Source organism: Ceratotherium simum, chromosome 2, assembly GCF_057802395.1.
Source record: "Ceratotherium simum simum isolate JZ-2026a chromosome 2, ASM5780239v1, whole genome shotgun sequence".
NCBI classification, from domain to species: Eukaryota; Metazoa; Chordata; class Mammalia; order Perissodactyla; family Rhinocerotidae; genus Ceratotherium; species Ceratotherium simum.
The window spans coordinates 1,963,210-1,989,312 of NC_141901.1; the positions used below are offsets into that span (position 1 = coordinate 1,963,210).

General features: G+C 42.3%; 1 protein-coding gene across 2 annotated transcripts; it reads right to left on the reverse strand.

Moving 5' to 3' along the window:
* Nucleotides 1-354: 354 nt before the first annotated feature.
* On the reverse strand, nucleotides 355-24,831 carry LEMD1 (LEM domain containing 1). 2 transcript variants are annotated; one of them, XM_004425118.3, is made up of 5 exons: nucleotides 24,720-24,831; nucleotides 24,000-24,122; nucleotides 21,257-21,327; nucleotides 2,374-2,450; nucleotides 355-1,461 (listed from the first exon to the last, which is right to left on the reverse strand). In XM_004425118.3, the coding sequence occupies exons 1-5, from the start codon at nucleotides 24,799-24,801 to the stop codon at nucleotides 1,263-1,265; spliced, it is 552 nt and encodes a 183-aa protein (XP_004425175.1). In that variant the 5' UTR covers nucleotides 24,802-24,831; the 3' UTR covers nucleotides 355-1,262. The 2 variants fall into 2 exon arrangements, with proteins under 2 accessions (XP_004425175.1, XP_087274321.1); XM_087418195.1 differs by lacking the exon at nucleotides 24,000-24,122 and having other exon boundaries at nucleotides 24,720-24,804.
* Between the last annotated feature and the right edge of the window lie 1,272 nt (nucleotides 24,832-26,103).

Genomic DNA, 26,103 nt, shown 5'->3' on the forward strand with positions numbered 1-26,103 from the left:
GAAGCCAAAATATAATTTTACATAATGTTATAAACCAATAGGACCTCAATAAAATAAAAAGTAAAATAAAAATTAAAAAAATTAAAATAAAAAAGGCATTTTTTATTTAAAAAGGGTGATGAAAATATTCTAAAATTGATTGCGGTGATGGATGTACAACTCTGTGAATATACTAAAAATCACTGAATTGTACACTTTAAGTGAATTGTATTGCATGTAAATTATATCCCAATAAAGCTGTTATAAAACATTTTTTAAAAAATGTTTTGTTATGATAAACTCGTTGATATTTTTAATTATTGCATAATCATCTATCAAGAGGCCATACTTTAATTTATTAAACTATTTCCCTATCATTGGATATTTGGGTTGGTTCTACATTTTTGGCTACCATAAAAATTGCTACAGTCAACTTCTTGGTACTGAAGACTTCTCTCTGTCTAGAATTAGCTCCTCTCGGAAGCGGAAATGTTGTGCCAAAGTGTAACATTGCTTATGTTTATGGAGGGCTTACTACCAGTCAGGTGTGGACCACACTAAGTACTTCACATGCATTATTTCTTCAAATGCTTCATCACCCGAAGAGGTCTATTCTATCCCTATTTTCAGAAGTTGAAACTGAAGCTCAGAGAAGACAAGCAACTCACCCAAGGTCACAGAGCCAATCAACAGAGGAGCCAGGTGCCCACCCAGTTCTGCCTGGTCCCAGCGGCCACGGTCACTACACTCTCTCATCAGGACTTAATGTTTTCAAACCTTGCTAACTTTCAAGGGCAAAAATGGTATCTTGTTCTAAATTGTTTTCCTTTCTTACTGATGATGTTGGATATTTATTTCTTTGTGTTTGCCAAACCAGACACATTCCTTTTTTGTTAATTACCTGTTGGGGCCTTTCCCATAGTTGACTATATAATTTGAGGGGTGAATAGAATGTGATCTATGGCTTATTACCATAGTTAAAAAGAAAAACCCCAGGCACAGTTTCCTTTTTAGAAGTCTCCTCAAATGTGGAAGCACCTTTAATGATGGCCGACATGACTCCGGGAATTCCCTACCATCAAGTTCTTTGACACAAGTCCCTAGTTCTCCCCTCCTTCCTTCCACCTGGCTGAGCCGGGAGCAGCACAGTGCAAGGGAAGGCTGCTAGGTGCAGGGCTGGGCCTCCCCCTTCAGAGCAGTCCTGTCCTTTCCTGAAGCTTTTGCTCCAAGAAGGGCTTGGAGCAATGCTCAGGCTTGCGCTCATTGCTCTACTCCTAAAGCACTCAACCAAAGAGCGTCTTCCTTTCCACGGTTATGTAGACAAACACCACGATGATGAAGATGCCAAACACAGCGAGCTTCAAGGCCGCTGGAAAACTTTCGAGGTCCCTGCTCCCGGCACTCCTGTTCCCCGTGCAGTAGGCCTTCTCTTTGGTGATACTCCATTCTCGGCCTGTGGTGTTGGATGCTCTCGCGGCACACCTGTGAAAACATTAGCGGCTCTTAGTTGTGCACAGCTACTATTGGAGCACCCCTTTAAAGTGTGTGGGCCTTGGGGCCCACGGGAACAACCATGGTGGGGCTTTAGGGAGAGCCCTCTGTCATTTAAAACCTGTGCTAATTTCGGCAGGTGATATTAACAAGGTGCCATGGGGATGTGAGATCTCTAAAATCCCACAAAGCTTTTATTTATCTTTATCACCCACCTTTGTGACATCCTTCAATGCTGGCACAGACCTGACTCAGGGGCTTACAGATCCCCTGGTGCCCACTGGGGATCCGTGTGAGCGGATGGGGGGCATTGGTGCACGGTCCCTCTCCTTTCTCTCTTCCCAGGTATGAACACTGCCTGACAGGGTGGAGATGGGAAGTGCTTTTGAAATCTGCTTATTTCGTGTTTAAAAGGGCGATAGGATGCTTTCTGAAATCTTTTAGAGAGTCTTATGTCTCCACTAGTCTAATCCTGGAAATCTGCCAAACTTTACTCAGACGTTACGTTACTTTACTTTCTGACCAACCACATGGCCTCTCTTGAGCTTTTATTTCAACTACCTGCTCTTTTTCTTTCCCTCTCTTTCCCCATTTTCCAAGACACAAAAAGGAGCAGATGTCTCCAAATGACTACAAATCAAGAAACTGGGTTCTGGTCTCAGTTCATGGTGACCTTGGCACCACCTCAACCTCTCTGGCCCGTTTCCTTTTCTCCAAATGTAAGCCGTGCACTAGAGACTGTGCGAGCCCCTTCAGCTTTGAAATTATGAGGTATTACAAATCTTTCTTCTTTCTCAACAGATTCTTTCCAGACTCAAACCCTTCACAAAAATCTGAATGACGATTTTTTTCCAGGAGTTACATAAGACAATAATATCTTCCCACATGCTAAGAAAAGATTACCTTATTCCCTCAGAATGCTCATAGTCCAGGCAGTAGACGTCCGGGACTTTGGGTTTAGTGGTGGAAGCCTTAGGTTTCTAATGAACGAAAAGGAAATATCAAGAAGAATTTATTATTTCTAATGTCTTATACAAAGGATCTTATTCTTTTTTCTAGAAAAAGTTATATAATCTGAAGACTGATAGAAGTTTTTGGTATAGCAGGTAGTTTAGGTCTTCGTAACACAGACCTTAAGTTTGCCTCTATCAGATAATTAGCAAAACCCTCCGAGTCCCGTGGTGTAGTATTTCACTTCAGTGATCACAGGTGAATAGCAGACACGCCAGTGACGAGGCTCACATGACGCCAGCAGCATTCTGTTCTTAAATATCAACTCGCTAGTTTGCTCTTATTTGTACTTTTTTACTGCTTGGAGCTTTTGTTATGAACATGCATCATTTTAATACAAAGACTAAAGTTATTTTAAAAAACAAGGCTATAAACAAGGACTAGAAAATAATTTAGGAAAATGAGAAAATTTTGTTCTGTAAGAGGGATAGAAGTAGGGACAATCGTGTTTTCTTTTTCCAAAAATTCCTTTCATGTTGTTACTTTTCAATAAAGTGAAAAGGCACAGCTCTCTGTGCCTTTGTTTCCTCCTGTGGAACAGAGATGTAAAGATTGAGTGACTTAGTACATCCAAAGTGATTAAAGCATCTCCTGGCACATAGTAAGCATTCAATCAATGTTAGTAAAAGGTTTATGATATCGATAATGATTATTAGTTTCGTGTTGCTGTTTTTCCTCACGCATCTGGTTTTCTCGATTGTCCATTCATATTTAAGATTCAGGCCTTTTCATCTTCAAGTGTCTGTAGCGTCCAGGTTGGGGACCCCGAGGAACGTGAAGATGTGGTGTCAGGTGATGTTTCTAACCACCATTTATTGAGTTCCAGGCCCAGGTGCCCATTAACTCACTGAGGCCTCCTAGACCACCTGCCCTCATCTGGCAGGCACTATCATCGCTCCATTTGGGAGAGGATAAGTCAGAGGCACAGAAAGGTTAAGTAGCTTGCCTAAGGTCACACAGTATTATCAGTGGAGCTTTGTGCTAGAACCATTACACTAGACTCCTCTCTACCCTTCAGTTTCTAAAAATAATTTCCCTCCTGCAAGAAATCCTCTTTATTATTCTTATCCACTCAGATCACTCATCTACTCTATATTTCCTCAGCCCTAATATACACATTCTGTACTTTACTTCATTGATCTGAACTTTTATTTAGTCATTTAACAAACATTTGTAGTGTGCTGCTGAGTGCCAGGCCCCAGGCCAGCTGGGAGGATTTCTGAAGGGACCACCTCACCGTCCTGTCCTAAACCACTCACCACTGAGCACGGTTGTTGTGTAAGTATTCTGCACTGACTTCCTTCTCCCTCATCAGACCATCTGTTGGATCTCATGGAGCTGCCTTCTCTTGCTCTTTAATCAAGCCACAATGTCTACCATTTAGGGTCATTGGTAACTCGATGTCTGCCCCCTCCTGCAGGGACCCAGGACCCCTGAACGTGAGGGGAGCCTCTGACACCTGCCACACTGCCAGACGCCTCATGGATCAGTAGGCCGAGGACCAGGGAGTCAGGAACTGGAGAAGCCCCAAATACACGAGCAGAAGGTGGGGCTGCCTCAGACAGGAAGGACGACCGACACGCAGCAGAGCAGAAACCAGAGGGACAGTCAAAAGGAGACGTTCTGACAGCAATCCCAACATAAACTGGAGTAGGGTGTGGTGGATGGTGGGCCAGGAGAGGGGGTCACAGAGGTATCAGGAGAAAGGAGAGCCCTGGTCTTAGCAAGTGTGTTGTCACAACACCCCAAGAGAGCCCACAACTCTAGAGAGTCTGGACTATCACTCACAGGGTGTGTTGTGTCAACAGGTCCCATGGTCTCAGCCCAAGGTGCGGGGGGAGGGCATGGCCTGCTGTACCATCATTTACTGCCAGTCACCCCCTTCCCAGCACAGGCCACCGATGATGAAACAGCTGCAGCCTCCATTCTTTCCCCTCTACTCCTTGCCCCACCTTCTCAAAAAAGGGGTCCTCAACAGCAGTTCAGGGATACACAAGCAGGAACTCCACAGACGGTGGGGAGCTGCGTGGCACCCAAGCACTACCCCCAAGGGAGCACGGCTCCCAGGCCGGGCATCGTGGACGCACAGACCACCGCAGGGATTCCCTGAAGAGGGAAGCAAAGGATTTGAGGAAGAGGGACTTGAAAAATACTCACCGAGGTGCCACGTGGGCTAGTGGTGCCCAGCTCACTAGGAGACCCTTCAAACTATTTCCAAGGGTGCTGGAAAAATCTTTTAAAAGCACATTCTGTTTTTAAAACTTTTTAATACAGAAAGTTTTAAACATATACAAAAGCAGACAACGGGATAATGAACCTCTATGTACTCATCACAGGCAACTTCTTTTTAATTCTTTTAAATTTAAAAATAGATATGTTAAATAAAGCATTTGGGGTAGAAGTCTGTTGCAAAATCAAATTATAGGATTTCACAGCTCTTAGGCAATCAAATCTTCCCTCCCTCCCCTTCCCTCCTGCCACAGGAGGTTGAGGTCTTTGGTTTCCATTTCTTTTATAATTTATTCCCCTTCCTATCATTCATATGTGGAGTTCTCCTACAGTAGGTAAACGGTGGACATTATGATTTTCACCAAAGGAGTAATGATGGCCTATCAACTTGACTGGTCAGCCATCAATAAACATAATAATTATAAAGACTATGTAATGGAAAAAAGGGCTATCAATTAACGTTACACACAGTAAACAGAGTATAAAATCATATGTCACGGTGATGGCCACTGCGTAAACACACACTGGATATGCACACAAACAAAAACCAGAGGGAAATCGGAAAAATAAAATCAGTTTTTGCGTCAGGTGGCATGTTTTTAGCTGATTTATTTTTCATCTTTAAAAAATTCCTTTAGTGCTGTTATGATATGGTTTTCACTATAAACACCATTTACAACAGAACTAAAAAATATTGGTGTTCATTAAAGCAAAGGCTTAGTGAGAGGAAATGGCGCCATGGGGAAATGTCATGTCTTTGCTCCCTTCTCCCTGTCCCCAGAGCCAGAATCAACAAAGACGGCTGTTTTCGCAAAGCATTCACAGCTGAGAGCGGGGGCAGGGGCAGAATCACCACCCCCTCTGCTTCTTCACTACACCCCTGGCCTTCAAGTCAGAAAATGATACCCATCCACACATTACCGCTCACAGCTGCAGTTATAAATGTAATAATCCTGAGATATGCCGACACAATAAACCACGAGCATCTCCTTACAAAGCAGCTGACACACATGGTATTTCCTGTGTGCCAGGCACAGCTCTAAGCATTTCACATAAACTCATTTAATCCTAAATGCCACGCTATGAGGAAGGTGCTTTTATTATGTTCATTTTACAGATGAGAAAACTGAGGCATGGAGGGTTGAAGTAGCATGCCCACGGACACACAGCTGGTGAGGTGGTGGAGCCAGGAGTCAACCCGGGCGGTGGAGACGCAGAGCCCCTGCTCACAATCACATGCTGCACTGCAGAAGGCGAGTGCTGCTTTACCGGAGGGAATTAGAATATTGTGCTCTGAAGTCCATTGTCTCGAGCATTCAACATGCCTCAATTCATTTAATCTTCCTAACAATGAGGAGGTAATCACTGTAGTCACCATTTTATAGATGAGGAATTAGAGGCTTACAGAGCTAAATTATTTGCCCCAGGTTACACAATTAGTAAAAGGCTATAATTTAAACCCAGATATTCTGGCTCCAATGCCCATGTTTTTTGTTTTGTAATATTTCTGTTGGGGAAACTCATCATTAAAAATATATCAAAACATATTCCTAAAAACTGTTTTCATTAATTAATAAATTATCAAATCATTAATTAAGTTCCTGTGGCAGTAACACTTGGAGACATCAGATCTCTTCCTAAATATTTCAGATGAATTGGCATTTTAATAAGATTTTTCCAGGTAGACTATTTTGTGCTAATTCTGGCCTATAAACGTATATGGTGTTAAATCTGAAAGTGGATTGTATAAGAGATATTATGTCATACTGTATTATAGTTAACTACAAAACACTGGGCTAATATCCAGAGCCAGAAAGAATAATCATTTTGTATTCTCATTAAATCATCACTCATAAAAAAATGTATTTGATTTTTGCAAAATGATCTACCTTGACTAAAGCCATTCATATTTGTCCATAAAGAAAGACAAGTTTGTTTGCATTTCCACAAGCTGTGTATTTTACAGTGTAGACCAAACCTAGCCAGAAATGTTGCAGGCTGACACCTACAATTACAGGCAATCAAAGAGGGGTGCTGGGTGTGGAGTCCCCAGGCCTCCTTTCTCGTATTCTCCCAGGCTTCTAACTGCTGGGCCTCGGGGAGTCAGGAGGCAGTCCTGCTCCTGGGGGGTGGGGATGAAATTCTCTCCTAACTGAAATGTGCTACATTTTCCCATCCCTCTACTTCATTAACGCAATTTGTTTGAAAGGCCTATATGTAGAACCAGACATTTTTACAAATGACTTGGCAAACTGGCAGTTGTGACCTGCTTACAGGCAGGAAAAAACCTTTTGATTTAGAGCTCTTTAAAATTGAGTTAGCCTCAAATCCCCTTATTGACCAAAATGATTAAGTTCATAAAAGATCTTACAATGATTTTAGACTCTTACTTCATTGTTTTGCCTCAATCTTGATTTAATAAAGCTCTAATTTAAGAGATTGTGTTCTTTTAACCTAAGTAATGATTTTGAGTTAATGAAAAGCCTTTAAAAATAATCTGTACCACATTAACAAAAGAAAGGTTAAAAACCTTATGATCATCTCCATTTCTGATTTAAAAAAAAAAAATCTTACAGCAAAGCAGAAATAGAATGGGAACTTCCTTAACGTGATAAAAGATATCTTCCAACCAACAACTACACCAAAAATCACGCTCAAAGGTTAAACGTTAAATGCTTTTCCTTTAAAATCAGAACCAAGGAAAGCATCCCTACTATTATCACTCTTACTTACTATTGTAATGAAGTCTGAGCCAGCACAGTAAAACAAAAAGAAATTAAAGGTATAGAAACTGGACTAAAAAGAATATAAAGAAAAATTATTATAATTGCAAAGAGTTCATTGTTACAAGATGAGTAAACAAAAGTCAACTGCATTTCTGTACACCAGCAACAAGCAACTTAAAACATGACGTTCAAAAGATACTATTCTCCAAAGCAACAAAAATTAAAAGCTTACCTAGTAATAAAGCTAACAAAAGGTTGAGAAAATTATAAAATCTTACTGGAGGACATTAAAGAAAATTTCAGTACATGTAAAGATGTAACATGTTCATGAACAGCAAGACTCAACAGAGTCAAGATTCAGTTCTTTACAAATTAATTTATAAAGTCAATAAAATTCCAATCAAAATTCCAATCTGAATATTTCATGCAACTTGATAAACTTATTCTAAAATTTATATGGAAGAACAAAGGGACAAGTAAAAACTAAAGACACCATTTAAAACAACATGGTGGAGGGGGGATTGCTGTGGTAATTAAGGCATTCTGCTATCAACACAGGCCAGACAAATGGTCAGAATAGATACTCCATTGTATTAATCATGGTTTTTATTTTCTGTGTTTTATGATGCTTTGACATCTTGGGGCCTTGCTAATCCTGGAGAGACTGCCTCTCCCAGGGCTAGCTAATGCCTAGAGAGAGTAAAAACTTGCCTGTAAGCAAGCCTTTCTTGTACAAACCAACCTATCCAAACCCATACCCCAACCACCTCCTTTATCTAACTCTCACATACCAAGCCAATATTTCTCCTGTCCTAAATCAGCCCAAGGCCAGACACTGGACCATAAATTATTCAAACTAGCCCATCCTAAAATGCTCACCTTGCCTGATCTATCCCTTCTTACAAAAACCACAACAAAGGTGTATGCCCCTGCTCTCCCCTCACTCCTGTCTCCTGCCTGACCCTGGTACTTTCCCGCATGGACCTGCATGGCCTGCTGTGCCTGTTCCTCTTGGGAACTGGAGGTAATAAATTCTTCTTTCAAAGGCAACTGTCTCCATGCCTGTCACCTTACCATACCTGATTAAAACAAATCCTGGGTACATTTTAAAACAGCCACGTATGTATGGAAACTTGATACATGACAAGAGCTAACATGGCAGATCAGAATAGAAAGACAGACTGTTCAAAAATGGTATTGGGAACAAGATGGGATAGTTGCACTTCTCCCAGCTTCTTCTGCTGAGTAAAGCCAAAACCCTGGACATTATAGATAAAGCAAATGTAATTTTCTTAAGTAGAGAGAAACAGATGGGCTAGGGATCTCAGGACTTGAGGAACAACACGTGGTGAGTGCCCTGGGTTTTCTTTTTCCCTCGCATATCCCACGTATTTTTCCACATTCAGTGTTGAATGCTGGAAAAACTGGCAACCGGAAACACCAATGAGTGTTGACAAAAAAAGCCCCCGGAAGAGCCAAAGGATAAGGAAAGTGGAAAGGGGCAGCTTAGCAAGACAGAAGACTTTTTGACAGTAACTGCCCTGCTCCAGCCAAACAGCCCATGCCCACGCTCACCAGCCAAGGTACATGGGAAGCCTGGACTTCCACCCCCATGTGTTGGACACCACCCCCCCGCCCACTGGGGTGGTGTCAGTGGGGGCTACGTGGGAGCTCCCCCAGCAGCCCAGCAATAACCAGGCACCCACATACACACTAAGGTGTCAATGGAGGCCCACTGGCGGACCTGGACTTCCACCGCCACTTGACAGCAAAGAGCTGGTGCCCCTATGCCCCCGGCAGCGTGGAGTCTGAGGAGGTCTGCTCAAACAGAAAACCCAGATGAGATCTGGAGTCTCATAGCGTGAGTGAGAAAAGGCAGTAACAGAGGCCAATACTGAGACAACACAGATGCTGCAGGTATCTGACGAGGACTTTAAAGCAGCATCATCAAATGTTTCAAGGAACAATATGAACACATTTTCAACAACTGAAATAAAAGACTCATTAGATGGGCTTGACAGCAGAATGGAGAAGACAGAGGAATCGATGTAGTGGAAGAAAAAAGTGTATAAACCACCCAAACTGAACAGCAGAGAGAAAGTGACTAAAATAAATAAACAAAAACAAAATGAACAGAGTCTCAGGGCCTTATGGGATTATAACAGAAGATCTAACATTTGTGTCATCAGAGTGCCCTGAAGAAGAGGAGAATGAGGTCAGGCTGAAAAAAGTATTTGAAGAAATAATGGCTGAAAATGCCCCAAATTTGGCAAAAGACATAAATTGACAGATTCAAGAAGCTGAGTGAATTCCAAACAGGATAAACCTAAAGAAATCCACGCCAAGATACATCACAATCAAACTTCTGAAAACTTTTGTGCATCAAAAGACATCATCAAGAAAGTGAAGATGCAGGGGCTGGCCCAGTGGCGCAGTGGTTAATTAAGTTCACTGCTCAGCTGCGGTGGCCCGGGGTTCGCAGGTTCAGATCCTGGGCGCGGACTGACACACCGCGTGTCAAGCCGTAGTGTGGTGGTGTCCCATATAAAGTAGAGGAAGATGGGCATGGCAGAGGAAGATGGGCAAACAGAGGAGGATTGGCAACGGATGTTAGCTCAGGGCTAATCTTGCTCACAAAAAAAAAAAAAAAGAAAGTGAAAATGCAACCCACAGAATGGGAAAAAATATTTGCAAATCATATATCTGATAACAGTCTAGTATTCAGAATATATAAAGAACTCTTACAACTCAACAACAAAAAGACAAACAACCTGGTTAAAAAATGGGCAAAGGGCTTGAATAGACATTTCTCCAAAGAAGACATACAAAAGGCCAATAAGCACGTGAAAAGATGCTCAATATCATTAGTCATTTGTTGTTGTTAGTGCTGTTGAGTCCATTCCAACTCCTAGTGACCCTGCGCACAGCAAAGTGGAACCCGGCCTGGTCTTTTTGCACCATCCTCCCACCTTCTGAAGCTGTATCAGACAATGTTCTGCTGCTATTCATCAGGTTTTCATGGCCAATTTTTTTGGAAGTGGCTGGCCAGGTCTTTCTTCATAGTCTGCCTTAGTTTGGAAGCTCCGCTGAAACCTGTCCACCATGGGCGAGCCTGCTGGTATTTGAAATACCTGTGGCATAGCTTTCAGCATCACAGCAACACTCAGCCACCACAGTATGACAACCGACAGAGAGGTGGTGTAGTTCCATGACTGGGCAATGGATCTGGGCCACGGGCATTGACAGCACTGACTCTAACCACTAGACCACCAGGGCTGGCTCATTAGGGAAACATAAGTAAAAATCACAATGAGATATCACTTCACATCCACCAGGATTGCTATTAAAAATAATTTGATGTGGAACAACAAGTGTTGGCAAGGACATGGAGAAAATGGAACCTTCATACATTGGTAGTGGGAATGTAAAATGCTGCAGCCACTGGAAAACAGTTTAGGCATTACTAAAAAAGTTAAACATAGAATTACCATATGACCCAGCAATCCCACTCCTAAATATATATCCAAAAGAACTGAAAACAGGTACTCACATACTTGTACATGAATGTTCATAGCAGCACTGTTCCCAACATCCAAGCAGTGGAAACAATCCAAATGTCCATCAACAGATTAATAAATAAACACATTATGGTATATCCATACAATGGAATATTATTCAGTCATAAAAAGAAATGATGTACTGATACAGATACATGCTACAACATGGATGAACCTTGAAAACCTAAGTGAAAGAAGCCAGTCACAAAACATCACACACTGAATGATTCCATTTATGTGAAATATCCAGAAGTAAATCCACTGAAACGGAAAGCAAATTGGTAGTTGCCAGGAGGGGGTTGTTGAGTAACTGCTTACTGGGTACTGAATTTTATTTTGGGGTGATGAAAATCTTTTGAAACTAGATAGAGGTGGTGGTTTCACAGCATTATGAATGTCCTAAATGCCATTGAATTGTGGTCTTTAAAATAGTAAATTTTATGTTATATGAATTTAACTTCAGTAAAAAAATTTCTAATTCTTGTCATTGTAGTGTGAATATCCTTATGTTTTTAGTCTAAGGAAATACATATTGTAGTTTTGGGGAGAAAGGAAAAGATCATAATGTCTACAATTTAGTTCAAGAAAAAATAACAGATAAAATTTTAAAATGAATGTGGTAAAATGTTAAAAATTGGTAAATCTGGGTGAAGGCTGTACAGGAATTCTTTGTTGGAAACTTTCTGTAAGTTTGAAATTATTTTTTAATTACATTAGAAAAAAAAGGACAACAAGAAAAGAAGGAAAAGATAAGCCCATTGATGGGGGCTATTAATAATGGGAGAGGCTACGCAAATGTTGGGGCAGGGTTATATGGGAAATCTCTGTAATTTCCTCTCAATTTTGCTGTGAACCTAAAACTGCTGCAAAAAAATTGTCTTAAAAAAAAAGGCAAGCCCAAACTACTAGAAGATACGATCTACACTGATGGCTGACAAAGGATTAGTATCCAAAATATATAAAGAGCTCCTATAAATTAACAAGAATAAGACAACCTAATAGAAAAATGGGCAAAAGACATGAACAGGCATTTCACAGCTGAGAAAACAAAAATGACCAACAAACATGTGAGAAGATGCTCAATCTTATTAGTAATAAGAGAAATACAAATTACAATTATAATAAAATGCCATCCTACACATACTACATTGACAAAAATTAAATCTGGCAATACTACATTTTGAAGAAGAGTTAGAACAATGGAGCTCTTAATATACTGCTGGTAGGAATGTAAAATGATGTGGCCACTTTGTGGAGCAATTTAGCATGAGCTCTTAAGTTGAAGAGGGATATATCCTTCCATTCAGCATTTCCAAATATCCTAGGTATATTCATTCAATCAGAAAAACATTCCTGTACTGTACACAATGGGTCATGTGCCACAAAGTTTGTAGCAGCATTGTTTGTATTAGAAAAACTTGGAAACAATCCAAATGTCCAATACATAAGGAATGGATAAATATAGTTTTACAATAACTCTATATAGCAGGGAACATGAATGAACTAGAGCTACAAATATTGGGTCAAGCCCACAACATAATGCTGACTGATAAAGGGAAGTTACGGAATAATACTTACACTATGATATCATTTAAATAAAATCCAAAATCATGAGAAACTAAAGTTCGCGGATACTATAAAGAAAAGGAAAAGAGTGAAATATAGAAAATTCAGGATAGTGGTTATCTTGGGGGAAAGGAAGGAAAGGGATCAAGGAGGGATACGTTGGGGTCTTCAACTGAATTAGCAGTGATTTATTTTTTAAATCTCTGGGTTGGGAATCTAACTGCTCATTGTATAATTTTTTATACCTTTTTGGATGCATAAGACATGTTATAAAAAATGTCAAAAAAGGTTTTCAGGTTTGAATTTTTTTCTGTCCACTTGGACAAATTCCAGGTACCCATAAATATATGTGTCAGCCCATTTTAACTGTGCTGATTTCTGTACCATGGCTTTAACATGTGAATGGAAATGTCACCGAAAAGTGCCTCCTACAGGCTCTCATTGCAAAGCAATCATCAGAAAGAAAGCCTTTGCTTCCATGGTTGAACAGATGTCCGGGGTCCTTCTGCGATACCACGAAAAGAGACACTGGGGGGAGCTATTTCACTACGCAGGTGCCTGGTTGCTTTTCCTCCCCTTTTGGCAGCTGATATAATGGAAAAGGCAATAGAACGAAATTAGGAGACTGGAATTCCATTTCCAATTTTTCTTCTAACTCTCTGTGTGGTCTTGGGCAAGTCATATCCTCTCTCTGCCTGTTTCCTCATCTGTAAGATGAACCAAATAGCCTCCTCCAAGAAGCCTTTCAGATAGGAAAGTCCAGGATCAAAAGTTACAATAAATCATGTCTGGATCCAAGAATTGTGATGAGTAAGTAGTGCCTGGTGCTCACGAAACCCTGCAAGTCCCAAGAGATTAAAATAACTCAAGGGCACTCATATGGGAGGTACAACAGGAAACTCCTCTCCCTAAAATGGACACATTAATCTATACTCATAATGCAAATTATAAATTAGCTAAAGTCAGTATGGTTATACGCTAGATGAAAGGAAAAGGGAAGCTGAGTTTTCTAAACAAACTCGTATTTTTCCTACAGAAAGAGAACGCTACTGCTCATAATTCAGTTTTATGAAAATAAATCTTTACCTTTATTATCATCTTAGAATCATTGTAACCAGAGTGTGGTTTCACTATCTCTTCCTACTGCTCTTGCATTTCAAAAACTGGGTGCTACTACACAGAAAGAATCAACATGTAATCAACAAGATAAAGACACAGTGATTATTAAGCATATTTAAGCTTATCCACCAGGAGGTCAGTGTTTTTACAGGAAGAATGTTAAATTACATTCCTTGTAAAGATGGCATTTAGTTCCCATTAGCATATGTCAAAGGTAAGAAGAAAGGGCTTATTAAGTAGTTATAGAATATGTAATTTACTCTTCACTTTGACCCAACTGGAATATACAACTACTATTGAGAATAAGGATGTTTTTTCAATTAATTAAGAAACTGTTATAGAGATGTTGAACATCAGATCTCCTAAAACCTTTACATGCAACTCAAAGCACACACTTAATGGTAGTCCTTAACATATATTCCCCCTGGTACACTGGGCCCTCTGACTGCAGCCTTTGGGAAAGGCCCTGCACATGCTAATTATAGGCCTACAAGGAATCTTATCAGCAACAATAGCAATTGGGACGTAGAAAGTAAAAATCCTATTAAAGTTCTGGCACAAAGACATTGAAGCAGATCTTAGAATTAGAAGCGAAAAAGAGACATGAAGCTTTCCTTTCCTTCCTTTTCCTTCCCTGGGATGTCAGTGGGCCCTGTACTGGAAGCAGAACAGAGTGTCTGCATGCCCGGAGGCCAAAGAGATGGAGTGGGAGCTGTGTATATGGAGGGGGGTGACGGGGTGCCTGGTGGTTGGAGCACGGTAGCAGTAGTGCAGCAGGGGAGGGGACAGCACGGAGGCTTTAGTGCAGCTGGTGTCCAGGGAAGAAAGACAGTTAGGGGAGGGCCACATGGAGGTGTTGGCAAGTACAGTGGCCAGGAAGCTGGTGATGGGGGTTATGCAGAGAAGGATGTGGCTATTATGACTGGGACATTGGTTACACTGAGAAAATTAGAAAATTGAGAAAAAATGTAAATATATGGAGGATAATGAAAGCCGGGTTTCTCACTGTCAGAGAAGTGATTTACTAATACAGAAAGGAGAATGGTTAGCGAGAACACTGAAACCTTGGATTGTAATTGGACATCAATATGAACCAACAGCTTTTAAATTTATACAGAGACAAAAAATAGTTATAGATGTATATGTGCATGCGTACACATTTACATACATTTATTTTCTATCTGTCCACTGAGAGGGCCTAGAAGCAAGGACTCCCCAGTAGCAACGAGCTCACTGAAGGCCTGGATCTTGGTTCCTAAACACCATCCTGCAGTACAAGGAGCCAGGGCTCCAGGGGCAGGAGAAGACAAGATGAGACTGGAACATCTCATTGTGCCAGAAATTAAGGAAATGCTCAAGGAATGATGACGGCGTGTTGAAAGGACACAGTATCCATCCCACTGGCCAAATCTGGGACGATTTGAGCATTAAAATAAATAATATCAATGATACAACCCCTTGAATTAAAAAGAATCCATGAGTCTACACTAATATGAATGAATGAATGAATGAATGAATGAATGAATGAATGAATGAACAAACCAACAAACCAACCAACCAACAAACAAACAAATAGGGGAGAAGGGAAGGTCTTTGTTACAGCAGAATACCAACTAGTAATTGTAGACGGAGTGACAGAAACATTCTCCATGGGCCATCATCATAATGGAAGTTGATTTGGGTGTCATCCACGGGTGCTAGGCTAATGGAGGAGGTTTGATGAGGAACACTCTGTTGGTGTCATTTCAGAATATTTCCCCACAACATACTGTTCAGGTACAAAGGGAAAAATGATGGCTTCATGGGGAGACCTGATAGACACCAAATTTTCCAGGTGATAAAGCTTAACACTGCCAGCGGGGGAATAAGATGACATTGTTCCCTGGTGTGATGCACTGAGAAAAGCACAGCTTCATTTCTGAGGAGTTCCTGCCCAGAATGCATGGCCTTGACGAATAGTCACAAGGAAAAAGCAGACAGCAAAATCACCCTACAGAATGCAAGACCTATACTCTTTACAATGGTCAGGGCATGAATGATAGAGGAAGACTGAGGCACTGTTGTCAGCGTGAGGGAGACTGAAGAGACCTGGCAACTGAAGGCAGCGTATGTTCCTGGGTGAGGCATGGACCAGAAAGCAGAAAGGCGTTGCTGGGACAGTGGTGAAATTTGAATGGGGTCTGAATACTGGATGGCAGCACTGAATCAGTGTGTATTTCCTAATTTGGCATGTGCTTTGGTGGTTGTGTAGGAAGGTGTCTTTTGGGAGTGAGGACAATACACGCTGGAGAACTGAGGGCTTCGTGTCCACAGTCCGCTTTCAGGCGGGTCAGAAAGACACAGCGGGAGGGCGCACACACACAGAGCAAATACGGTAAAAGGTAACAATCGGATAATCTGGGTAAAAGGGACATGGGAATTCTTTGTACTATTCTTGCAACTTTCCCTAAATATGAAATTATTTCAAAATAGCTTAGTTTTTTAATGTTTAAAGAGGCAGGGGAAGGATTTAAGCACAAGATTGAGAAGAAAAAGTCCTATGTGCCAGGAGGGGGCATATGACTTTTTTTAAAACCTGGTCTGCCTCATTCAACACACAGAGCTTACACAGAACAATCTTTAATTATATCTGTACAGTTAATTATATAAATACTTCTGTAGGCACACTGATAAATCACATTCCATAGCACTTAGGGGTTCAATACAAAAGATTCAGTTTCCATTATATTACTTTACACTAAGTATATTGCTTTGTATTTCAGATAATCAAATATCATGCTTTTTATATAATAGTAATATTAACGATAGTAGTTCTTATTTGTACATATACAGCTCTTATTACGTGCCGTCGCTGCTTGCTACTCTGTTTTACATATTTTAACTTAATCCTCACAACACTAGACTATTATTATCCTTATTTATAGATGAAGAAACCGAGACAGAGAGAGTCAGTGTCTTGTCCTCGTTAGTGGCAGAGCTAGGATGTGGACCCAGGTAGTCTGCCTCTAGAGTCCATATTTTTGATTCACATATTCTTTGTTCCCAGAGTTCATTTTTAAGTTTCTTCAGGACAGGAACTGTGCCTCCTTCTACACCTATTTTTCTTGCTGAAGAAGGTCTAGCACAACGCCTTGTATTCGATAAATAGCTGTTAACTCACAGGCTGAGACCCAGAGGCAGAAGCTCTGTTGCAACCATTCCCTGGATGGCCATCAATTCACTATGACCTAAGCACTGTCTCTCAAGAGAATTCATTAAGATGTGTCTAAGAGACAAAAGAGATGGTACAGAATAGGAAGTCAGAGAAAGAGAGATCATCAACATCAATATGGGACAAAGGTTCCATTCATTTCAGCCAACGGACACTGACTAACCCTCTCTCCCCTCTCCCCATATGCCTGGTGTTGAATTAAAGACATAAGTTTTGCCATCAAAATTTTACAACTTGGAGCAAAAGCTCTTGAGCAGAGGGTGGGAGTAGGGGCTGACTGAAAAGGCAGATTCCTAGGCCCAGACCCACAGGACACATTTTGAGAAACTCCTAGTAGAATGTGTAGGCTAGGTAGCAAGATGAGAAGAGAGCATTCCAGGCTGGGAGAACAGAACGAACTGAGATTCTGACAGGAAAGAGCATGTTGTGTCTGGAAGAGAATAAGGAAACACCCAGATGGGGCCAGGAGCGCTCAGGAGCACACCCTTCCCAGGGTCAGCTGCCCTCCAGGTGTTGGATGCAGTGCCCTCTGCAGATGGGTGTGCATGTGCAAACACTTCAGCCTTTGGACCACTCCCAGACCCAGGGTGACCACATGCTTTGCTTTGCCAGGACAGTCCTATTTCACTCCTGCTATTCCAGCATCCCTCTGCTTAGTGGTCCCTTTCATTCTCAAAAACATCCTGTCTGAAGTTGAAGCCGGGTACCTGAGGGTTACTATAAACATTCAATAAGAATATGATTACCCTTAGACCTTGTTTGCAACACAGACACAGATGAAAAGAAGTTAATCTTGTTAATTTGCTGTTTTCTTGTTTAACCCCAGGGATGACTCAAGAGTCACAAGGATTTATGAGCTTGTTTTGCAGAAGAAAAAGAATGCCTTCAAGGAAGTTACGATCACCAGATAACCAGCCCCCACCTGCCATTGACGGCCAGAGGTCTGATTGCCCAAGGGCTTATCCAGAGTGAAAGAAACACAGACTTCCCCTTTGTTTCTCCAAAATGCTTCCTCCCAAGCCCCTTAGCTCTATAAAACCCCCTGCTTTCTTCTTTTCTTAAGGCAGATTTGAGAGAACCTATCCTCCTACCTTCTCATTTTGGCCAATTTGAATAAAACTTTCTCCATCTGCAAGCACTGGTGTCTCAGCGACTGGGTTATTGTGCATCAGGCACATGAACTTGAGATTAAGAGGTTCCATACCAGAGTGATAAATTATATGGTTACCCTACTCAAACCTCACTTCATGCAGCCTGACATTGTGGAATATTTTGCCTCCCTACTGTCCCCAAATCCCATTTTTCCCTCTTTGGTAGAAGAGGATTTAGAGCCTGAGTTACACACATTGGCTTAACTCCCTACTCCATCGGTGGACGCATAAGCTGTGTCTAGAGTCTACCTAGTAAAAAATTCCCTAATTAAAAAAAATATTGATCTGGCTTTATGAGTGGTCTTAATCACCAAATCAAATGGGTTACAGCTATGATTTGATAAAACACTCACATACAGTATTAAAAAGTGTCCATAAATTGACATAATCCAAATCGCAAAGTGGTTTGTATTCCACCAGAACCCTACTAAAATGAGAGGAAAATATGTGTTCATTGCTGTTTCAAAGACATGCATTACAACCTTTCCAGGTACTTAGAGGACCGTCAGGTACAGAGCACTGCTCTTACAGAATTAGAGTCTATGGTGTCAGACAAGTGACTCAATAAATACACTTTCTATCACCTTTTACATGGAAATTTAAATGCTTATTTACATCTGCTTTCGGATTTAAAGTTGAACAGATGTCTTGAGGCCCTTCTGAGAATCAAAATAGCTTATATAAATCATTCAGATCAAAACATTTTATGCCATCACTACCTTTCTCTTAATTCTATTGCCAATTCAAAATATTTATGTGGTTTTATTTCAGGTTTACGTAAAGTAAAGACTTAAGGGCACTGATCCCACCTGATGCATTTTCAATACTCAGATTGCTTTTTCTCCTGTAAATGTCTTTGCAGGAACTATACAAAAAGATTTTCTACAGAAACGAGGTTTACTGAATGGAAAGGATTCCTTTGATGAGCCATTTGGAAGATTTACAAAATCCTTTCAGAAAATTTGATAAGATATCAGAATTACTTCATCAAATTTGAATTTTGTTTAAATGGCAAGCTAAAGTTACAGCACACTGCACGGATGCTTACTTGGGGTTTTCTTTTCATTTATTTAAACTCAGCAAGTGGTTTAAATATGAGACCATATTTGCAAACTAACCTGTTTGTGACTAGAGCCATTTGGTAGACTTGATGAGGTGAAGCTGGGGCCCTACCATGTGCCAGACCTTGTGACAGCTACCAAAGGGGACACAAGGCAATTTTAAAGAGATGCACAGGAGTGGCCTTTGAGACATTCCTTAAATGATCACAGGATTTTAACTAGAAGAAAAATGGGGTGGGAATGAAAAGAATTCTAGGCATGGAGAACAGCTGAGGCAAAGGCATGTGAGAAGAAAGTGTGAGAGGTGGAGGAACAAGTATGGGTTGGGTTGGATGATGAGGGACATAAAGTTACAGGAGATGTTGGAGCCTCTTCATGGCATAGAGTAAGTTTGTATCCTGTTTTGAAAGTTTCCAGGCAAATGAACGACATAATTAAATCTCTGCTTATAGATCTGAACTGGAATTGGGCAAGGTTGGAGGCAGAGACCAGTTAGGAAGGTATTGCAATTGTTCAAATTAAAAGTAAAAAGTAATAATAATAATGGGGTGTAAGCTAGGATAGCAGCAGTGGGAAGAGAAAAGAGTGATAGATTTTTAAAAATCAAAATTCAAATCCATAGGACTTGGTAACTGTTCATATGTAAGGAGCTGTGGGGAGTGGGCGTTCCAAGATAACTCAGAGTTTGAGCCTGGACAGTGGGAAGGTGGTGGAACCACTAAGATAAACAGAGGCCACCAATGGGATGAGTGACATTGAGCTTGGTCCTGGATATCTTGAGTGTGAGGTGCTGGGGGTAACCACAGGGAGAAGTATAAAGACCTGTATGTGTAACCTACGAAGTGTTCATGATTCTAAATAACATTTGCTGGATGAATGTAGGAAGGAGGGAAGGAAAGAGCTCTCCAGGAGGCAGCTGGTAATGCGGGCCTGCGCCTCAGGAGAGAGGGCCTGTGTGGAGGTTTCTGTGTGGAGTCACGACACAGAGGTGGCAAGTGAATGATGCACAGCAGGAAGAGAAGAGGGCTGAAGACAGGATCTCAGGCACAAGCAACCTTTAGGGCCCAAAAGACAAAGAGTCAGGTGGAAACAGTTAGAGGAGCAGAACCAAGAACCGAGGGAGCGCAGGGCTGCTGAAATCTAAGGAGGCAGGTGTCTCTAAATAAAGAGGACAGAGGTGAGACGACAGAAAGTCGCTCGAGTTGGCGTCTCAGGGTTCGTTATGTGAACTAATCATGTGCCGCCTTTTATGCCAAGAGCTTTGCCTGCCCTTCTCTTCACACCCGCCCTACGAGGTAGGCACTACTATTAGACTGCACTAGGAGGTCTTGATCTGCTAAGTGATTTCCCCAGTCACACAACTAGCGGGTGGAAGGGCAGGCCTCTAGACGAGCTAGGCCTCACCCCCAAACCCGTTACTCTCACACACTTGGCCGTGTGCTTCAGTGTGGGGGTGAGTGCATGGGAACCAGAAGGGAACAGGGGCCCACATTCACTTTGTGCTCTCTGCGGGTCTAGAACCGTGCTCGACGCCCCACGTGAACGCACGCTACAGATGCCGAAAGGACAGAGGGATGGCAGCTGGAGAGGAAAGCAGGGTGGCTGCTACCTCAGGGCGGGGCAGGGAGCCCCTGTGACTCTGCGTCCTGTGCTAGAACGTGGAAATAGTTTCACGAAACAGAGACCTGCATTAAAAGGAGCATCTTTAGGGCTGGCCCTGTGGCTTCGCGGTTAAGTGCGCGCGCTCCGCTGCTGGCGGCTCGGGTTCGGATCCCGGGCGCGCACCGAGGCACTGCTTCTCGGGCCATGCTGAGGCCGTGTCCCACATACAGCAACTAGAAGGACATGCAACTATGACGTACAACTATCTATCGGGGCTTTGGGGGCGGGGGGGGGAAAGGAGGAGGATTGGCAATAGATGTTAGCTCAGAGCCGGTCTTCCTCAGCAAAAAGAGGAGGATTAGCATGGATGTTAGCTCAGGGCTGGTCTTCCTCACAAAAAAAAAAAAAAAAAAAGGAGCATCTTTAAATTAGTGCTTTACCACTGCAACAGGATGTAGTTACTTGCTCTTTCCTTTCTTAATACATACAAACAGTGCTATTTTCTATACTTAATATATGTGTAAAAGTATTCATGCATTGGAATTGTACATACTTTTTTGGGTCCCTTGTCTTTTTCTGATGAGAGTATGATATTTCCTTTCAAAATGATAGTTGCACCAAGCTCTGGATCATGGGAAACAAAAGGAAAATTGGCCATGAGAACCTGCGAGCTAGAAAAGGGAAGAAACACCAATCATGGGTGAATTCTCTCAGTCATAGGGCAGGAGGTTTTTGTGAGGGGAAGAATATTCACTTTGCCCTTCTGAGGGAAAAGAGCATTTCTGCAGTGGCCTTCGTGGAACACACTCCGGCCATCCCCTGGGAATATGAGAAGGGCTCCTAACAGGGAGGCTGTCACATTTCTATGCCTCCGGTAGAAATACATCGCAGAGCCCAAGCTGGTTGCACATCTGGGTGGCTGTCTTCAGTCTAGTCATTGCCCCTTTGAACCGCTGTAAGCCTTGTGCATCCCTGAACGTCAAGCTAGGCCAGGAGGATTTTCTCCTTCTGTATCCAAAGAAGCACCCAGGGGAGGGAAGGCCAGACCTGTGCTAAAAGGCTTTAACATCAGGGGCACTGCCAAAGGTGGCTGTTGCTCAACCCTGGCCTTCAGCCTGTGAAGAAGCGTTTTGACGAATTTGGTGCAATTGTGTGCTGTTGCACATTCGGCAGAGCTTTCAGCAGAGACGGTTTTAAATGAGCTCTCCAAGTCAAAATAGTGGGAAGTTTGAAAAAAGGTTAGGTCATTAAAGCTATGTCCACCTATTGCCAAAACAAAGAGTAAAAATGAGAAAAATCGAATCCACTCACTGTTTGGATGACCTAACGCTCAGCTCAGGTCTGGAACTGGTCCCTCCACTCCCCGACACAACCCCACCCCAGGAAGAGGCATTTCTGTGAAATGCCCAAGGCTGAATCTCCACAGGAGCCCATGTTCCATGTCAACCCCTCCATTCTAATGGCACCAGGGTCTCTGAGGCTCCTTCCACGAGCAAATTCAAATGTCTGATTCAGACCTGACCTGGAGAAGCAGGCAACCATCAGCCACCGACATCACAGAACTGCATTACCAGGGTCGGACTGAATAGAGCTTCCCCCTCTGACCTGACCGCCCATAGTCGGTAGCATCAGGTGGTCAGTCAAAAGCAAGGGCAAAGTTTACACACCCAAGGACCGGTTTTCTCCCAGCCCTAGCACAAATGTACCTCTGTGGAGGCTGCGAGCTGGTAACCAGGATGGCTTGGCCTGAGACCACGGCAGCTGGGCTTTGCAGCTTTGACCTGCAGTCCTGGTGGTCATGAGCAGCGAGTGCACAAGCCCTCCTCTCCGGAATCTTCAAGCCTGGCACCGCATTTGATCAGAGGGCTAGTCTAGTCGCTTCAGCTCCTTTCCAGGGCAGGAAACAGAGGCAGCCCAGGTCTGGGACAGGACTCTGACACATCCCACACCCAGAAAGGGTCTGGGGTAGCCACTTATCCTGAGGCACCCCCATGCTAACTGTCCTGCTCAGGGGCCAGTGAGGTCCATCCCCAAACCCTGCTGCCCTCTCCAAATGAGGCCAGCCATGCCAGACTCTTGGGGAAAGCTCTCAGCACCTGTACCACCTCCAGTATCAGGCACGGCAGGGAATCTTTCAAAGGGCCTCAGGCACTTATATTGTTTGTTGAACTATTAATTTGAACTACATGAAATTACCATTTTTTGTAGATCAAACATGGTCAAAAATGTAATGTGTTTATCCTCATAGTAAAAACTGTGAGAAAAGTGTAGGGTATGTGGTCAGAAAGAGCACAGTTATGAGAGCCAGACTTGGGTTCAAATCTCAGTTCTGTCACTTTCATTCAACAACCACGTATGAATTCCTGCTCTGTGCCTGGTACTGTTCTAAGAACTGGACATGTCGTGCAACGGGGACAGGTGGGCCCTGCTCTCCATGGCAACTTCTAATGGATGCTTATTTTCCAGGCCGCTTCTTAGCTAGATGATGCTGGGCCAGTCACTTTTCTCTCTGAACGTCAGCTAAGTGTTATGAGGGTTAAACGAGATCATGCACCTTAGGCCAGAAATGCATTGGTGGCCTTCAATAAATGATAGTTCCGTTATTTTACTGTGGCTCATAGAGGACTCCTAATAAATATTTGTTGAATGAAAGAGCTTTGAAATGTATTGTGGGAATCTTCAAGCCCACCCCCTCAGAGCCCAAGCTAGACGCCCCTACAGGAGAATGGTGCACGTGGGGCAGGGGCCACTGTAAGGGAAGCCCATGAATCCCAGAGACCACCACTCCCCACCCTCCCTGGGATGTGGAAGAGACCACCTGTGGTCAGCTCCCATTAAGTCAGGAGGGCTGCAGGCTAAGGAGGAGTTCAGGGAGGTACAATCTGGTTCATCGTTCTTAATGGATGTGAAATCATTTAATCCAAAGAAAATAACTGTCAAATTTATTGATTGAGGCAAAGCAGAGGTTGAGACATCAAAGGAGACCCGGAAGTTACCTGCAGGAACTTCTGGTGTTAGAAATCAAACACAGATTGGGCTTTGGTTAGTAAGATGACTTGCAAATTGACTAGTCCTTCCCCCCACTTTCCACCCAATTGAGTCACTGGCGTGAATACAGACATGGAGTTACAGATGCCTTTTGCAGCCAGGGGCCTATTTTCCAGGCTCTGTGTGCAAACAGGCCATCTGCATATTTCACAGGTCACCTGCATACCATTTAAAGCTGCATAAATCACGCTGGACAAGGTATTAATAAGTGCAAAGTCGCTATCTAGCAGTACAGCTCATGAGGGTACCTTCACTGTCATCACGGTCCTGAGCTCTGTCCAGCTCTCTGTGTCCATTCATTGCAGGTGATGCACAGGGAGCTGAGACCAACAATTGCACTAGCTTTTTCTCATACACTTCCCTGGTAGAAGCTGAGGAAGAATGTGGAGAATAGATGAAGTTGCTCTGTTTGTGTGCGTGATCTCACTGGGTTCAAGGTATTTCACAGCTCAGATCCTTATTCTTGTGCCTTACATTATTGGTTAATTACGGCTTTTACAACGAGGGGAACCCACCACTACTTAACTCCTTTCCTTCCACAAACACTTAGGTGAGGCCTCTATAGATTGCCAAGGAGTCAGGCACTGGATACACCTGAGAACAAGGCTGACAAAGCTGTACATCCTATCGAGGGGGAATATGCACCATAAATACATAAATAGTTAACAGAGTGCACACACTAGAAACGAAAAAAAAAAAAAAAACCCAGGGTGATATAATCAAGAGTAACTAGTTTTTCACTATTGAAAAAAACCAATTCTTTCTCTCTGGCACCCTACTTACTAATCTGTAAGTAGGATCTGGGTTTTACATCGTCTCTTCCCTCTGTATGGTTTTCTGTTTTTCTTATTTTCCTATTTTTATTTTAATGGTTTGTATTGCATATGTTCCTTCCCAAGGACTTTAAATCTCTGGAGGTAGTTTATAAGTAATAAATGACTAGTCTCCAATATTAGATGTGTACATACGTAGTATTGGACCAGGTGAAAATCCAAGCTTATCAAGTTCATTCTGTAATTCATAGTCCCTCAGACATTTCACATCCACCATGGTGACAGATGTTTGGTCTCTTTTCCGACAGTGGAATCTTTGAAACAGTAAAACATTAAATTCATTAAGACAGCCTTAAGAATAAGAACTAAAACTTCACCAGTCCACAAAAGTGTTCACAATCCCAACTCCCCAGTTTTGGAGGTACACAGGCAATAAAGTAAAAATCAGCATTTTCTGCTGTTTTCTGCGATAAATCTCCGAATTTAGTTGCCTTGATGCAAAGCTTCGGATGGGTGTCACTTTCCCCAGTGTCCTTGGGATTCAATTATTTCTAACTTTTCTAAGCAACTAATATGAGAAAAATCTTCTGCACAAAATGAACAAATATTTCCATTACTGCTTAGGAACTCTGAGCAAGACTCAAGCTCTGAGAAGATAAGAAGTTAATTAAATATGAAAGAGCAGAGAGAGATTTTTTAGTGAGTTAAATAAAAGTTATTTATCTCTGCCCTCCTTTTGATGAGAGTACAGAGAATACGGAGCACTCAGTTATTGCAAACAGTGGTAGTTTTCACACTTGTGTTTAACTCTGAACATAACGAGATGGTAGTTTTTAATTAACCACCAGCAGACTTTGTAATCGCTGAATTGGCATTTGAAAAAAGTCAGCTATTCATTCTCTGGCACACAAATTGATTTATGTAGATTTCCACAAGTCTTGATACGGCTTTCCAAACCTGCACAGCCTCAAGTTCAAACAGGTTCACTCAGTTGATCCCTTTATCCCCCAAAACTGACCCCTCTACCTATTTACCTAAATCCTGAAAAAGACAGACCCATTTGTCAAATCTTTTAACAGAGATTTTTAATTTAGGAGTTTATTTATTGTCCCTCATTTCTATCATGTTTCCAGGCTTTTTAATATCACAGTGAAAACGACTCCAAGACAATTACCCAGCATAGGAGGATCTGGACCAATTTTAAGTAATGACTTTGCCTTTATTGGTGATCAATCAATGCCCAATTAGGAAGAACATTGTATACAAGCTAGAAGAAGCTGTGAATTGTCACGTATAACAGGGTTGTTCGAGAACACCTAGCTTAACAGTTCTCCCCACTTTTTTTTTTTAATGAGGAAGATCAGATGCCTGAGCTAACATCTGATGCCAATCCTCCTCTTTTTTCTGAGGAAGATTGGCCCTGAGCTAACATCTGTGCCCATCTTCCTCTACTTTACATGGGATGCTGCCACAGCATGGCTCGACAAGCAGTGCGGCGGTGTGAGCCCGGGATGCGAACCACGAACCCAGCCACCGAAGCGGAACACGCGAACTTAACCGATACATCACTGGGCCGGCC

Excerpts from the sequence above, each read along its gene's own strand:
- LEMD1 (XM_004425118.3), bottom strand. The coding sequence starts at position 24,801 with ATGGTGGATGTGAAATGTCTGAGGGACTATGAATTACAGAATGAACTT. Across the intron at positions 21,328-23,999 it reads GGACCGTGATGACAGTGAAG|AGCTTGGTGCAACTATCATT; the intron begins GTACCCTCATGA and ends CCCATGATCCAG. Across the intron at positions 1,462-2,373 it reads GAGCATTCTGAGGGAATAAG|GTGTGCCGCGAGAGCATCCA; the intron begins GTAATCTTTTCT and ends ATGTTTTCACAG.